Raw genomic sequence first — 17,220 nt, 5'->3', positions numbered from 1 at the left:
CAGGAGGGGGTCTGGGCATAGGGGTCGGTGAAGGCAGAAGAGAAATGGCTCTGTCCCAATGCCCCTGAAATCCCAGCACACAGGTCTCAGCCTCCCTCCTTCACCCAGAGACAGCTGTGCACGTGGCTGTCTCCTGGGCAAGGCTCTTGCTGCCAGCAGCAGTTTGGGCAGTGTTTCTTACTCCAGGTAGAAATCCCACTGGGGTGAGAGCAGGGAAAAAGGAAAACTTACTTTCATCCTTTATCTAGGAAGAAGAATGCATGTCTCCTTCTCAGACAAGAAGCTGATGAGCCTGCTGATGTCAGATTATCGAGACAGAATCTTCTGTCTCTCTTAAGGTCTCACTGTTGTTTCCTAATGTTTCCTAATATAAATCCATAATTATGTATTTAATTTCTAACTTGTTCCAGGCACTGTGCTATGTGCTGAGGCTGCAAAGATGATTAAAACACAGTCCTCCTCATGGAGGTCAGAGTCCATTTGAGTGTAGATGCTGAATATTTCAAATGTGGTAGTAATACTAATAGCTAATATTTATCAAGCCCTTAGACTGTGCCAGTCATTGATCCAAGGGCTTTATAAATGCATTATCTCATTTAATTGCCACATAAGGCAAGTACTATTATTAGACCCATTTCACAGGGCAGAAAACTGAGGTTCAGAGCTTAGTAACTCACCCAAGTTCTTGTCACTGATCAATAGCAGTGCCAAGTTTGAACTAGGCACTGACTTCACCACCATTCTGAGATAATATAGATAGCAAAGGACATCTGAGAGGGTAGGAGGAGGAGAGAAGTCAAGTGGGGATGTTGGACCCAGTCCTTAGGCAGTCTTAGCTACAAGCTTCAAGCCCAGGTCTGTGAGGATGCACCTTGCTCATAAGGTTTGAACTGCAGATTTTCCCCCCAAGGGGAAAGCTCTGGTAGATTTACAAGTTTGGCTGTATTTCACTCTAAATATTTTGAACTGTGTGGGCTCTCAGGGGCTCTCTGGAACTTGAAATTCAATATGTTATATTTGGGTTTTAGAAGAAAGGAACCAAGATTAGAGGTATGAGGATCTAGTAGCTTCCTTCTAAGGAGAAAGCAAATGCTTCCCCATAATCTTGCTTCATAATACAACAGATTTGGAAAGTGTATAACCTTTATGAGCTTAATAAGGAAAGTGAAGACGGCATCCCTGTCTCTACTGGAGGTTAAGATCTGGTCTCCCCAGTTTCCATCCAGCTCCAACTTCTAGAAGCCCGAGTTGATAGGGTTAGCTCAACAAGTGACTAAGCACAAATTTGGTCAGAAAACTCCAAGCCATATACGGGAAGAAAAGTACAGAGCAGAGAAGGGTCAAAAATGGAGAAAATGCTTTTCTTAATTTTGGTGGTAATTTCTCATGGTCAAAGTTAAAAAAAAAAAAAAGTCATGATTAAGGGACATAGACTAACACATGTATCAGTATACTTTTCTTTCCAGATTCCCTGAGCTGTATGCAACGGTCTAAAGCTAAGTAGATGGATTTGTTTAAACCTTGCCTGTGAAGTGGCATTGGCTTTTAAGAGCTGAGGAGAAAGCACATCTCTGGTTGAAGGTTGGACATATGACTTGTAGCTATTTCAACAAAAATAGTCCATCGGGGCAAAGTGTCCTTTGTTCGCAATGAGTTCATTTTGATAGACTATTTTTTAAATGATGATAGCCGTTGCTTCCCTGGTACGGGGTAGAAGGATGACTGGAAATAGTCTACTAAATAAATAAAGAACATTCTCTTCTCTTACCAAGTAAAGTGTAAAGAGACACAAGCAGTGCAGTTGGGCTTGCAACATCATGGTTTTCTCTATTCAAACTCCTGTGAATAAACCGGAGATAAGTTGATTAGTTGCCATCCTGTTAAAACCATGTTTCTCCAAGCATAAAGGATCATTGGATGATATTCATTTATAAACCTAGTAGAATGCATCCTTGAAGTTCAGCCTCTCCTCTGTGGAACAGCCTGGACTTCCAGAAGCTTCCTGATACCTTGTCCACAGCAACTACAAGTCAACATCCGGAAACAAGCATGTGCTAATTCCATCTTTACTAACCGCTTCACTTTATTAGTCTTCTTCATTTAAGAGTCTTAAATGATAGGCAATAAGTATAATTTTCACTCATTATATGTGTGTGGGATATATGTTTTGGCAAATGCCACAATAACTAGATACTGAAATTTTAGTGGTGCTGATTCAAAGCTGCAAATAGATGAGCTTCTTCAAGCAGGAAGAACCCAAGAATGTTCACAACCCTTCATTCAAAGACCTCACCAGCTGCCTCTTTGCTCTTCTAAACCTTGCTGTTAACTATGCAATACATCTAAGGAAAAAATGTACTTCTTATTACTTCAAAAGCCACCCAATAAAAATCCAAACTCTGCCCCTCTTCTATTCTGTTCAATGTTATTTTTCCTTTTTCCTTGTGCCTTTGCATTTCACAGAAATTATAACTTTCACCCTAAGACACGTCATGACTAACTGATTTTAAGATCTGAGATAAATTTTCCACATGGCCTGTAAAGCAGGGTTGTTGCCTATCATAATATTGGACTGCTAAAACAAAACAAAACAAAAAACCAGGGAAATGAAGAATGCATTCACTTCACTAAAATTCCAATTATTTTATTGCCTCTAGGGATTGTGGATGATCTTGGTTTATTTCTTTATCTTTTTCTTTATTTTTTAAAGTTTTCTACATTGAACTTATATCATCAATATAATCCGCATGGGAAAATGGTTATAAAATTCTAACTACTCTAAAAATTTAGACCCTGAAACTGTTTAATTCCTTACTTTTGGATAGCTTATATTTGAACTTTGAAAAGGTCAAAGTACTATCCCATTTTAGCTTCACAAATGCCCTGGGAGATAAAGATAGAAATGAGCATTTATTAAGCATCATTCTATAGGGTAGATTAGTGGAGGGACCTTTACAAACAGAATGACAGAGGTGGAGAAGGTAAACTCTGAGTCAGCCTGGACCGGAAACCCAGCTTGGCCTTTCATTAGCTGTGTGGCTATGGGTATACTACTTAATCTCTCTGTGCCTCAGTTTCCTCAAATGGAAAATACATAGCAATTGCTCAGTAATAAAGCAATTGCTCAGTAATGAGCGCTCTTATGAGTTTATCACAGACATAATGAGTTAGGAAATGTTACTCTTATTTTGTACATGAGGAAATTGAGGTTCAAAGTTAAGCCATTCACCTAAAGACACATAGCTAGAAAGTGATATTGCCGTGTTTCCAACCAGATCTGTCAGATGCCAAAGTCCAAAGAGTCTTTCGAGTCTTTCTGCTATACCCTACACAGTGTGATAGCCGAAGAGATGTAGCTGTAGGTGTAGAGATGTAGAGACGTATAAAATGTACATATTGCTTGTACATGCTATATAAATGAAGCAACTTGTCCCAAGGTTCTACAGCTATTTTAAGGAAGAGCTAGGACTACACCCCTTCAGTGCAATTAGATCTGTAAATTTTGTGAATGTTTAGAAATGAGCTTTTGCAACAGAATTAGTCTGGTCTATGTGTCCAAACGTCATTTTAGAATTGGCTCCTTGTCAAACACAAACAAGACATTTTTCTGCTGCTTTAGACTGCTCACAGGGTTTTGAAACACACAGAAACAAATAACAATCGCAGGTTCTAGCATATTGCAATATGAAATGTATCTAAATGAATAAATTGGTATTCTTAAGTCTAACTAGTCTTTTTTTTATTAGCCAAATAAACATGATCAGCTATCAACCAATATTTGCTTAAGAGAAGTAAAAATACAGACAATAATGACACATTTGAGGCTCTTTCTCCTCAAACCCCTCAGCGTTTAAGAACTGTTATTTATTTATTTTTATTTTTTTGGGGGGGCTGCATTGGGTCTTCGCTGCTGCACGTGGGTCTTCTCTAGTTGCGGCGAGTGGGGGCTACTCTTCAATGCGGCGCGTGGGCTTCTCACTGCTGTGGCCCGCCATCCCCGTTGCGGAGCACGGGCTCCAGGAGCACAGGCCTCAGCAGTTGCGGCTCGCGGGCTCTAGAGCTCAGGCTCAGTAGTTGTGGCGCACGGCCTGAGTTGCTCCGCGGCACGTGGGATCCTCCTGGACCAGGGCTGGAACCCGTGTCCCCTGCATTGGCAGGCGGGTTCCCAACCACTATGCCACCAGGGAAGTCCCTCAAGATCCTTTAAATGCTGTTCCCACTTTACTCTTCTGGCCTTATCTCCCACACCCACCACACCCAGTAATGCTGAGCACCCCATGGACTTTGCACCGAGTTTCCCTGTCTCCACGCTTTGTCACTGGCTGTTCTCCCCACCCGTCACAGGGCCCCACCCGGAGTAAATGACAATTGATATTTTCTGAATCAAGCTGGATTGAGATTATCCTTTCTCACTTCTACTTTTACTTCTCATACCCTACCATCTAAGACCAACTTATTCATTTATTTTAAAATCACTGAATTTAATAATTCTGTTATGTGCCAGATACTGTGCTAAGAACGAGGATGACAAAATAAGGGGTACAGGGTCTGCTTCATGGAGCTAGAACCTACGTCCTTCATGAAATCTCCCTGATTTCCAGCCAGAAGCATCTTCCTCTCAAGGCCCCTCCTGCCTGCCTTTTATTTTTTATCATGTATTTACATGTCTGTGTTGCTGCCTCTACTAGAATACAAAATCCTTCAAGACAGAGACCTCATTTTAAAATTATATTTTGGGGGCTTCCCTGGTGGCGCAGTGGTTAAGAATCCGTCTGCCAATGCAGGGGACACGGGTTCGACCCCTGGTCTGGGAAGATCCCACATGCCGCGGAGCAACTGGGCCCGTGAGCCACAACTACTGAGCCTGCGCGTCTGGAGCCCGTGCTCCGCAACAAGAGAGGCCGCGAGAGTGAGAGGCCCGTGCACCGCGATGAAGAGTGGCCCCCGCTCGCCGCAACTAGAGAGAGCCCTCGCACAGAAACGAAGACCCAACACAGCCAAATAAATAAATAAATAAATAAATAAATAAATAAATAAATAAACTTATTAAAAATAATTATATTTTTTTAACCTCTCATGGCTCTTCATAGTATGGCTTGCACATACTAAGCTCTCAACAGATGTTTGTTAAATTCTAAAACACTTGTGATTGTCTAAGATTGGTATTCTATGAATTTGTCCAATCTATAAGAGCTTTCAGAATAAACAGAAAATGTTAAAGGAAACTAATTTGAGATCTAAAAGTTTATTCTGATGCAAAGTAATAAATTTTTATTGTTGACGAAAAGGATTATTTCTCTTTTAAATACATGAACAGATTTCTGTTCAGTAAATAGGTTAAGAACTGGTTGATATATATACCATCTCCACTTGAAATGATTTTTTTAGCACTTTCAATCTTCCAAAGACATGTAAGTTGAATGATAAAAAACAAATAAAAATAAAATAAAAAAATAAAAAATAAATGCCTTATTTTAGTCAGATGCTCAAACAGACCACCGTCCACGGTGTTTTAATGGAACCTAAAAAGTAAACGTAGCATTACACTCATCCTTTCTTTTGTCATTTACATTTAGTTTCATCCTTCACAGAAGGGTTTCTGGTGGGAAACAGAAGTAATTGCTTTCTGCTCCCATGCCTAGGGTCTTGTGATTTCTTTGTGGACAAATCTATCACACCATGTGGTTGTTAGATTGACTGGTTTGGATCCTGGCTCCTTCACTGACTCATGTCTACTCATCTGTAAAGCAAGGATAATAAAGGATCTACTTTTGAGAGTTATGGGACTCAATAAGTTAATATTTTGAACAGTGTTTGTCAAATAAAAATTCCTTCTGCCACCCAAGTTTGCTTAGTCAGAAATTAAATATTGTCCCACAGGACAGCTCCTATCACAATTCCCAGCTTTCAATGGCCCTGGCCATAAGGATACTCAAGAAGCACCCTTCACAGCAACACCCTCACAGCCAAATGAAGTGGCCAGGCAAAGCCTTCGTCTGAATGATCCAAGGCAAACTACACCATTACTAGGATTATTCCAGAAGAGGACTTCAGTCTCTCAAACAAGTCTTGCCTGTATTTCCTCTTCTTACAGACATAATTTCACTAATGAATACCACATCCTGGATCATAATGATGCTGGAGGGAAACCATGGTTTATAACTGAAATTGCCTAAAATCACCAAGCCATACACACTTGATAGATTATTTCACAAACCCTACTTGGCAAAGGATTGGAGTAGATTTCCAGATAATTCAGTGACATTCCGTCTGAACTACCTGAAATAGTTGATACAACCATCTGCTGGGAATTTTTGCTATTTGTCAGGGTTTCCTCAGGTACAAAGACTAAATTCAGACAGTTTCTATGGCAACTATCTGAGACGGCAAGTACATCCTTAGCAACAGAGGTCAAAGGTTTAGGGGGGTCTTGAAAAGCCACCACCACTTGCTTTAATCTTGGACCATTTACACATGCAGAATCAGGGCTGCTGGACTTGCAGATTAAGGCTGAAGGCTTCATTTAATTCACCGTAGCCCAGACAACACTGAAACCCTCCATATCCTGAATCTGTGTCCAGCCAGGATAACATCACAAAGGCAGCTAACATCTACTAGAAGCCCTTTGTCTCAGCACATGCTGAGAGATTTATATGAATTATCTTACTGATTTTTCATAAGAACCCTATGAAGCAGGTACTGTTAAAATTTCTCTCTCAAAGATCAAAAATCAAGAGGTGAGGGTCAAAAAAGTTACCAGACTTGTACAAGATCACACTGCCTGGCTAATTTCACACCTATACTCTTATTCGTATATTATTCTCTTTATGAAAGCACAAGCATCCTGATAAATAAGATATCTAGCAGTACTGAATCTATTATACATCTTTCCAAAAATTCAAAAAGGTTTTTTTTCACTCCATAGCTGCTCTTCTTCTTCAGATGCTGACATGAGTCTGCCTTCTCAGAGGGCCATCAGCCTAGGAGTTTGGCTCCTACAGCACATCTATTTCTGATTTGTACCCTCTCTCCTTCTCATTTCCTTCTGACCTTCACCTCAGCAGTCTCTTATTTTTTAACCAAGCCAAGTGTTATGGGTTGAATGGTGTCCCCTGCCTCAAAATTCATGTTGGAGCCTAACCCCCAAGTACCTCAGAATGTGATCTTATTTGGAGACAGGGTCTTTACAGAGGTAATGAAGTTAGAACTAAGTCATTAGGGTGGGCCCTAATCCAATATGACTGGTGTCCTCATCAAAAGGGAAAACTTGGATGTGGAGACACACATAGAGGAAAGACAACATGAAGACACATGGGGAAGACAGCTGTCTGAGAGCCAAGGAGGAAGCCCTCAAACCAATCCTTATGGCCCTCAGAAGGAACCAGCCCTGCAGACACCTTCATTTTGGACTTCGAGCCTCCAGAACTGTGACACAATAAATCTCTATTGCTTAAGCCACTCCGTCTGTGGTACTTTGTTACAGCAGCCCTAGCAAACTAACATATCAAGGAACTCTAGTTTTGACTGACAAAGGCACTGCTGTCCCAGGATAGGGTGGCCTCAGATGGGGCTTTATCCAGTTATTATACATGCAGTGCCCACGGCATCCCAGGGGGTCCACTCCAAGCTTGATCGAATCTCCTGCTGGGCTCCAGAGACTCCAAGAGGCATTTTTAGACACTCCTGTCATTTCCCCATTTATCTGAGTAAGGACAGGAAATTTCTAGGTATCAGTTCTCAAAATCTACAAGTAAATCAATACATAAGCACTGATTTTTCCCCTCTCTTACAAAAGCTAAGTGATAGGTAAACCTTAAATCGAGTCAGTCATGGCTCATCCTTTTTGTTAAAAAAAAAAATGTTAAGGGCTTTGAATTAAAACACTTCACCATGCTCTAAGGCTAAACCACACATTTCCAAAGAACAAAGAAGGTACAGAAGGAGAGGACTGCAAAATTTGTTTTCAAATATCATAGGTGATGTGGACAGGAAAGAATGTGACTAGAATTCATAACATCACCAGAACCAAACAGCACCAAATATCCTGTGTGCCATTTAGTTTACCTCTGCATTGTATATTGCTAAGAGCAGCATAAATTATACAGCAAGGCCAGATATGAATAAAGATCAGATAAAAAGCTTGCTCACACCATTGTTCATCAAGTATTGTTCAGATCAATCATGCCTATCTTTGTGTTCTCACTCACAAATCTCTGGCACCAATTACATCACTTAAGGTTTAGAAAAAATCACAGGAGGATCTGACCAATTTGCACTCTTGGCAAATTAAGGACCCAATGAAAGTGACCATTAATAAGCTAGAAACAAACAGGCAGGCATAAAATCTGGGCTGCTGCCTGGCACTTCAGACTGATTAGGAGGGAGGAAGGAAGGACCAAGGAAGGAAAAGGAAGGGTGGATTGCCCCCTCCCCACCCAACATACACATAAACGTAAGCACTTTTTTCTCTCACTAAACTTTGCAATAAGTATGCCAATCTTTCAGCATATGAAAATCTGGATTTACACATATGCAAAATTGAGGGTGATTTCTTACTTAATCAATAGGTTCATGATCAGGTAAATAGTCTTATGAGAGGATAGATGGCTCCTCTTAAAATATTTTAAATTTCTATGATTGACTTAAATACAAATTACAAGCATAATTATTAAAGAAAATAATAATGAGTTCTAAGGAATATTTTAGGAAGTGTGGTCACTCTTACTCCCAGCTGGCTATTGTCCCACCCGGCACTCCCCCAGCATGAGCAAGGGAAGGGGCAGCAGGGGTGAGGAGGTCAGAGGGGAGGGATGCCCCCCACATGGGGACACAGATGGTGACCCCCCCCCACCCCATGGTGCTTCTCTGACGTCTTAAGCAGGTTGGCAGTAAGGATGTCAGTGTTGAGTTCTCTGAGGTGCACAGGTTTCCACCCCAGAAACTCTACAAGAGAGACAGAGGGAGGACTTTCTTTCTTCCATATCTAGCAGAACAACATCACAAGGGTCTTTTCTGGCCTAAAAAGGAGGGTAGAAATCACTATTTCTCAAAAAAGTGGCTTAATTATTTTTGACAAAGTGTTGCTTCATGCATTATACAACATTTCATTGTGTATTATAAAGTGCACAGATGAGTATTTTGTCAAGATAATAAAACTACACACTCTGGCCTTAGAAATTCAGTACGAGGTAAATCTCAATTAGATCCCATCCCATATGGTTTAAACATTGAGATTTAAAACAAAACAAAACAAAAGACTTGCTATAATACTAGCTCATTTATGAGGTGACCTTGAGGCAATGACAAAAATGCACAGTCATGCTCGAGTGTAGTAGGCTAACTTTCTGATTTCTGTAATTAAATCATAATTGACAACTGGGATGGGCAAGAGAGTAAGGCGGAAATAAATTTAGTTCTGTCTTCATAACGGATGCCATACCACTATGAAATCTCACTCGTTGGCTAGTATTTTTTAATAATTGAAAGTTTAAAAAACTAGCATTTAATGAACATTTACTAAGCTAAGTACTTTGGAAGACTTATTTCATTTAAGTTTCACAACAATCCTATAGGCAGGTCCTGTTGCCATCCCACAGGGCAGGAAACAGCTCAGAGAGGTTGAGGAAAGGGTGTCAGTCTGACTGCAGAGACCAAGCACAGACCCTCTATGTGAGGAAGATGTGCTCATCCTTAGTTTAAATATTCTTTAAGGGCATAAATCTACCTTTATGATTTCTCTTTATCTCTTACTCAGCAACACAAGTCCTAAAGTTTTAAAATAATTAACATACGGTAAGAAATCATTGATTCAGAATATCATGGATGAGAGAACTCAGTGTCAGTCTTACAGAATATTTTAAGAGAAATTAAGTTTTCTTTGTGTCACATACACAATAACCAAGGATAGCTTCGTCTGTTATATATGCATAAGTGAAAAAATCATCTTGAGTATGGTTAAAACCTCCACCACTAGGTGAATGTCTGCTTTTATTAAGTTAATATTTCTTATACCTAAATAAACACTCATGTTTGTTCTCACAAGTAACAAATAGATAGATAGATATTCCCCTAACAAAATTCAGTACTCTTTCCTTGTTTAATCATTGGGGAGACCACAGAACAACTAGTCCCTTATAAATTCAACACCAGAGGTTTCTGAAGGAATACAATTTTATGCCAACAAATAAATATGTATATTTCTATCTGTGTAAACTAACAGCCATAAAAGCACTTATTTGTCAGCCTTTGGAGAAAGGGACACAGTGGTGTTCAGCTTTCCTTCTCAGAGTCATCTCTCTTGACCTGGAAGAAAAGTGAGAGCACACTTTCCAGAGAGTGCCTTTGACAAAGGAATAGGAAGTCGAGTTGCTGCCAGGATATATTTTGCCTTTCATAAAAGAATGGAGGAGGTACCAGAAATGCAATCTTCACCTTGAATGACAATGACTTTTCCCAGGGGACATCTTAGCAAGTTTCAAAGGATGCCACGCCCACACCTCCCCAGAAGGCTTATAGTGAAACATCAGAGGGGCTTTAAAATGCCTCATTAATGCTGTCCCACAGGTCTCTGAGACTGTCCTCAGTTCTTTTCATTCTGTTTTCTTTATTCTGCTCTGCAGTAGTTATTTCCACTATTTTGTCTTCCAGGTCACTTATCTGTTCTTCTGCCTCAGTTATTCTGCTATTGATCCCTTCTAGAGAATTTTTAATTTCATTTATTGTGTTGTTCATCATTGTTTTTTTGCTCTTTAGTTCTTCTAGGTCCTTGTTAAACGTTTCTTGTATTTTCTCCATTCTATTTCCAAGATTTTGGATCATCTTTACTATCAGTATTCTGAATTCTTTTTCAGGTAGACTGCCTATTTCCTCTTCATTTGTTAGGTCTGGTGGGTTTTTACCTTGCTCCTTCATCTGCTGTGTGTTTCTCTGTCTTCTCATTTTGCTTCACTTACTGTGTTTGGGGTCTCCTTTTTGCAGGCTGCAGTTTTTGTAGTTCCCGTTGTTTTTGGTGTCTGCCCCCAGTGGCTAAGTTTGCTTCAGTGGGTTGTGTAGGCTTCCTGGTGGAGGGGACTAGTGCCTGTGTTCTGGTGGATGAGGCTGGATCTTGTCTTTCTGGTGGGCAGGTCCAATACTGGAGAGGGGGTGGAGAAAAGGGAACCCTCTTGCACTGTTGGTGGGAATGTAAATTGATACAGCCACTATGGAGAACAGTATGGAGGTTCCTTAAAAAACTAAAAATAGAACTACCATATGACCCAGCAATCCCACTACTGGGCATATACCCTGAGAAAACCATAAGTCAAAAAGAGTCATGTACAACAATGTTCATTGCAGCTCTATTTACAATAGCCAAGACATGGAAGCAACCTAAGTGTCCATCTACAGATGAATGGATAAAGAAGATGTGGCACATATATACAATGGAATATTACTCAACCATGAAAAGAAACGAAATTGAGTTATTTGTAGTGAGGTGGATGGACCTGGAGTCTGTCATACAGGGTGAAGTAAGTCAGAAAGAGAAAAACAAATACCGTATGCTAACACATACATATGGAATCTAAAAAAAAAAAAAAAAAAAAAAGTGGTCATGAAGAACCTAGGGGCAAGATGGGAATAAAGACACAGACCTACTAGAGAATGGACTTGAGGATACAGGGAAGGGGAAGGGGAAGCTGGGACAAAGTGAGGGAGTGGCATGGACTTATATACACTACCAAACGTATAACAGATAGCTAGTGGGAAGCAGCCGCATAGCACAGGGAGATCAGCTCGGTGCTTTGTGACCACCTAGAGGGGTGGGATAGGGAAGGTGGGAGGGACAGAGACGCAAGAGGGAAGAGATATGGGGATATATGTATATGTATAACTGATTCACTTTGTTATAAAGCAGAAAATAACACACCATTATAAAGCAATTATACTCCAATAAAGTTGTTAAAGAAAACAAAAAACCTCAAAAAAAATAAATAAAATAAAATGCCTCATTAAAAAGAAAAAGCAAAACTCAAGTGTTTTCTCATCCTCTCATATTATTTGACCCCACTTCTTTGGCATAGAATTGGTTTCTCCCTTGCACAATGGACGATATAGTTATTGCAGCATTACTCGTTTTTTCCCCTAGAGAATGAAACAGCAACTTCTCAGTTTGACCTGCATCACCTGCTTGAACTTTCTCATGGAAAGAAGAGTTAATATTCATTGAACGTCTGTTGAGTGTCAGACAAGGTACTGAGTTCTTTACACGCTGATCTAATTTACTCTCACAACCACTTGGTTAGGCAAATATCTCCATTTTGTAGATGAGAAAATTAAGGTACAGTGAGCTTAAGCAATCTGTTCAGTGCCTGCTGGCTGGTAAATGATGAAACTGGTCTAATCCATCTGCCCAACCCTGAAGACTCATAAACTATATACCTAACAGTCCATGATAAACCCTCACTCACACTATAGTCCATGATAAACCCTCACTCAGTAAGACTCATTTGTTTCCTGGTAAGAGTTGAATGCCATCCATTTTCCATGTCATCTAAACATATGCTTTTTTCTTCTTTCAAATTATTCCTCTCTTGCTATCTAAGTTTTTGAAGAAAAATAAAGACAAGAAAATATTAGAGACTACATTGCTCTTCCAATCTCCTGTTTGGCATCCCCCATCACAGAGGGCACCTGTTCCCAGAAAGTCACTCACTCACAATGAAGAAAAAACTGAGACAGAGGCAGGGGCTGGACCTTTGAAGACACCAATAAGCTGTACATGTTTAGACATCTCAAAATAATCACACATTAGTTGATGTTACGTCTGCCGATGTGGCCGAAAGAATGACCAGAATCTGACCAACATACACACCAGCCTTGCTTTCCCAATTGGGAAGGCAGATCTGTTTGTTTTCAAATCTTATTCCACTTCTTTTAAGAAAGGGCTTTTTTCCTCCTATGGCTTTCCCCTTCCCTGCTGTGCCCTGGGCAGTCAGTCCTAAGAATCCTAAATTGAATCTCACTCTCTAAGAAGTAAAGAGAATGCTCAGTTTTTGAAGACCACATCTGAGAGATGACACTTCGTAAAAATGAGATTCCAGCCCTGATTTGTAGAGTGTAAGAGCCCCAGGGCATCTCAGGGCTAGGAACTTTTTTTATATTTTAATTACAAAGAATGGGTGTAATCCACATTTAAACATCCAAAAGCTTATTCTTTTCTTTAATGCCACTACCAAGCAAGATTCAAGCCAAACCACTTCATCAAATGAATTTATAAAAGTTATAGACTAATAAAAAGAAACCACGAAAGAAGTTATGCTCGGTAAGCAAAACTTATCACACTAGAAATAAACTTTCCTTCCCAGCAAATAACACATAGCACCCCTCAAGGAATAAATTTGTCCAGCAACTTAAGTAATCCCGCCACCATCTATTCTGTCATTCTTAAAGAAATATACTATCGACATAGTTAAGACATGTCAACGCTTACCTTTCTGTAAGTAACAAAATGGTTGTTAAAAGTTATTTTTCTTCCATTCAACTGTTGAGACTCTTGCTGGGACTTGAGTGTCTTCCCCAGAGGACACTCCCTCTGCTCTGCTCTGCTTCCCCAGCCTCTCCCTTCACCTTCAGTCAAACATTAACCATCGACTGGCTTTATTGATTTTCAGGAACCATCAGATGTCATAAAAGGTATTGTACTCCAGGAAAGAAATGCGTTTGTACCAAAAGAAGTTAATTCACATCTAATACATCTCAAAACAGGTTTCTGAATTTTGGAATGTAGGTTTAATAAATTAGAAGACAAGAAGAAGTTAAAGTGGAAAAACTCTCTGTGTATTCAACTATCTGTAGAGTGCGAGGTCCATGACATCCAAGAGTTTCATCCATATTTTGCTCCCCCACCACTTAGCACAGAAGACTCAGCTGACATATATTTGTGTAGATTCCGTCTTAAACACAGACAAGCACAGGGTGCCATGTCTGAGCAGTGACTCAGTTCATTGATAACCAGCCACGAGAGACATGGGAAATGACTCAGAAGGTACAGCCAATGATGCAAACGGGCTGCACCTGCTTCTGAAACCCAAGGGTCCTCTTCAAAGTCTGCATGAAACAACCAGCAGTAGCCTTCCCCCAAAACACAAACCAAGTCCTTTTTCTCACCACTCTGAGAATGGATTTGCCTGAGAGCAAGTTACTACTTTTTTCACTCAGAATGAGGTTTCCGATTAAACAACATGGCCCCAGATTTCTTAAGTCAAGGGCTCTCTTAGACAGATTCCTGATTCCCACCCCTCAGTCACTCTTGGAATCTACACTAAAGATGAGAATCAAGGTCACCTTTGTGTCAAATTTGATATCCATTCTGATATTCATTTCTGGGCTTCTCCTGAGCTGTGTTGTGTTTTCCATCTGCCTCTAGGTGTGCATCTAGCACAATGAAAGCACAAGAGCACAGCCCACTGTCTAGATGGCCTTCTTGCTTCCCAGATCCCCTTCAGAAGACTTAGTGATTGCTCTAAGCTTCGTTTTTTTTTTTAAAACAATCACTTTTGTTAATTATTTATTTATTTATGGCTGTGTTGGGTCTTTGTTTCCGTGTGAGGGCTTTCTCTAGTTGCGGCAAGCGGGGGCCACTCTTCATCGCGGTGCGCGGGCCTCTCGCTATCGCGGCCTCTCTTGTTGCGGAGCACAGGCTCCAGACGCGCAGGCTCAGTAATTGTGGCTCACGGGCCTAGTTGCTCCGCGGCATGTGGGATCTTCCCAGACCAGGGCGCGAGCCCGTGTCCCCTGCATTAGCAGGCAAATTCTCAACCACTGCGCCACCAGGGAAGCCCTAAGCTTCGTTTATCTTGGGGACCGTGAAGTGAAACCACCTAGTTGCATGCCAGTGGTTAGCATACTCAGTGGACCAGAAGGCCCAGGAACGATCCTTCTTCCTCTGTCTCACAGCCAAGATAACCACATTTAGGGAAATGAGGTCAGTGAGGCTAAGCAGCTCTCACTTTCTTAACACCTGTGCCCTCCCCTGAGCTGAATGAAATGACCTTGTTCCACAAAATCAAATAGCTTCCTCTTGTATGTTTCACCTCCCGAATCAATGACAAGAATCTCATGGCATTGCTCTGAAAGGAGTTTGCTTCTTCTTTGGAAATATTTGGTCCTTTCTAATAAGGTCTGCAAAAAGTACATTTAAATCTATAAAGTTTTCTGTAAAAGAATGTATATATATATGTATCACTTTTAACCATTGTTTCTTAGCAATATTATACAGCTATGTTCATAGCATATGTTAAAAAAGATGTTTTCTTGTTTAGTCTTTACAACATGGCCTGAAGTGGATTCCATCTTATAAACAGAAAACAAAGGCACAGAGGGGTTTTACCTCTTGCCCAAGTCACGCAGCCTGTGATTACAGAATCAGGACTCCAGCCCTCGTCTGTCTGCGTCAAAGCCCAACCTATTCACCACAAGTGTTAAATTTGCCAGATTATTTTCCTTCTGACTCCAAGTAATAAAAAATCTACAGGAAGAAATCCCTCTGTGTGAGGCCGTTACTGAAGGGAGATGGCCAAGTTCCTGAACTGGGCTTTCCTATATATTTTATGCTACCTCTAGGCTGTAGCTTCCAAGTCAGAGAATCAGATTGATTAAACTCTAAAAAAGTCATCAGAGAAATTAACAGGTGATTGCATCTCTGAATTATAAAGGCTTTTCCTGTGCTCTCCACGATAACAGGTTAGCATGGTTCTCAGAGCTGTGTGTTTCATCGTTTATGTATTAAATTATACATTTATAATTTATAAAATTATCTGGATTTTATAATTCTAGATTAAATCCAAAGATTAAGAGCATGCTTGTTTTGCCCTGTGTTTCAGAGTGAACACCATTGCATTTTAGGAACCCATTTTCACACAAAAATGAGGCATTTCTAGTTCAGTAGTTTAATACTGGCTCAGTAATAATAGGAATAATAAGGAAAATCTAATTGATGAAGATTACTAATTCCCTGTATCAGAGCGAAGTAGACATAAATTATGTATATGATGGAAACAAGTGAACAATTGGAAAGATTTGGGCAAATACTTCATGGTATTAAAACATATTAGCACTTCTGTCTATAATAATGTTTTAACCATTCCTCAAACATTAGCCCTAGAAAATATGTAAGTAATATTTAATTTTTGGACAGTGCTAGTCAGCAATGAGTAAAGTTTGGATAACCTCCCAGATAAAAACTTTGTGAAATTTGGAATGACTCTTAAAATTCAAAGTATGTTACATTTTTAATATTCCTATTATTTAAAAGTCGTGGTAAACGAAGTCTACAAATGCTAAATTTTTCCATTTTTCATGCACTTGCACTTTAACATGGACTTTATTTGCATTACATATCATGTGTCTTGAGAACATTTTATCATGGGCCTATCAACATACAGCCTCACCTGACAGAAGTTGTATAATACATACATACGTAACAATAATATTTTTAAATTACTCGACATCTGTCTCTTAAGGTTAACTTAATGATGGCAGAAACTTTGTCTTCCATCAGCACTCAGTAAATACTTTTTAGAATTGAACTCCTTTCAGTTGTTTAATCCCATAATTCCAAATAAGATTGCAGGCAGGCTCAACCAAGGCTGATGGGAACCCAGACAAGTGAATGATTTTGTACCCCCTCAAACCAATATTTTACGTCTTTTGTTCCATATTTATTTAGTGGGATGAGGTGAAACTAATTTTCTGCTAGTGAATGTTTGAGGCTGAAGCAGAATTTTCCCTAATTCGTTTCACTGGCCAGGACAGTGTCCGTTTAAATATAAGCAATACACCCCCTACTTTTACAGCTCTTATACTTGTCTGTGGGTTTGTTTGAGTCTGGGATTCTTTTGATGCTGTTGTTTTGGGCAATTTTCCACACCAGGACACTTTAAGGAATTATTAAATGATTTAAGACCTAGATAAGAAAATAAATCACTAATGCTAAGAAACACCAAACCATACATAATGCAGTTGCAAAATCTTAGCTAAGAGTCACCTGTGTTCAACCTAAAAATATTCAAAAAATACAGTTTGAGGCTAATAAAGAGGTTTTTTCCCCTGCTATCTATTTTGGCAGAAGTAGATCCGGTTTGCAGTTGTTTATTTCAGGAATATTTTTACTCCATCTATAGATGGTTGCTCCAGGCAATTAGGCAAGGTCCTTAATCTGGCGCTAGTTACCCATGTCAGGAA

General features: G+C 39.9%; 1 protein-coding gene across 7 annotated transcripts in view; it reads right to left on the bottom strand.

The window, feature by feature from the left end:
• The window catches only part of CDH17 (cadherin 17), a 145,913-nt gene that overhangs the window by 88,221 nt on the left and 40,472 nt on the right, over positions 1-17,220 (bottom strand). For 4 of the 7 annotated variants that reach the window (XM_082363292.1, XM_082363293.1, XM_082363288.1 and 1 more), the window contains exon 2: positions 1,769-1,839. The exons of 1 other annotated variant lie outside the window; for it this stretch is intronic. In XM_082363292.1, coding sequence (XP_082219418.1) covers positions 1,769-1,819 — 51 coding nt within the window. In that variant the 5' untranslated portion in view covers positions 1,820-1,839. Of the gene's footprint in view, positions 1-1,768; positions 10,405-13,468; positions 14,516-17,220 lie in introns of those variants that run through there. 2 more of the 7 variants (XM_082363289.1, XM_082363291.1) reach the window with 2 other exon arrangements.

Source organism: Balaenoptera borealis, assembly GCF_965194805.1.
Source record: "Balaenoptera borealis genome assembly, chromosome: 17".
Classification (NCBI taxonomy): Eukaryota; Metazoa; Chordata; class Mammalia; order Artiodactyla; family Balaenopteridae; genus Balaenoptera; species Balaenoptera borealis.
Note: the sequence above shows the minus strand (reverse complement) of the source record. Positions and strands in the feature narration are given on the sequence as shown.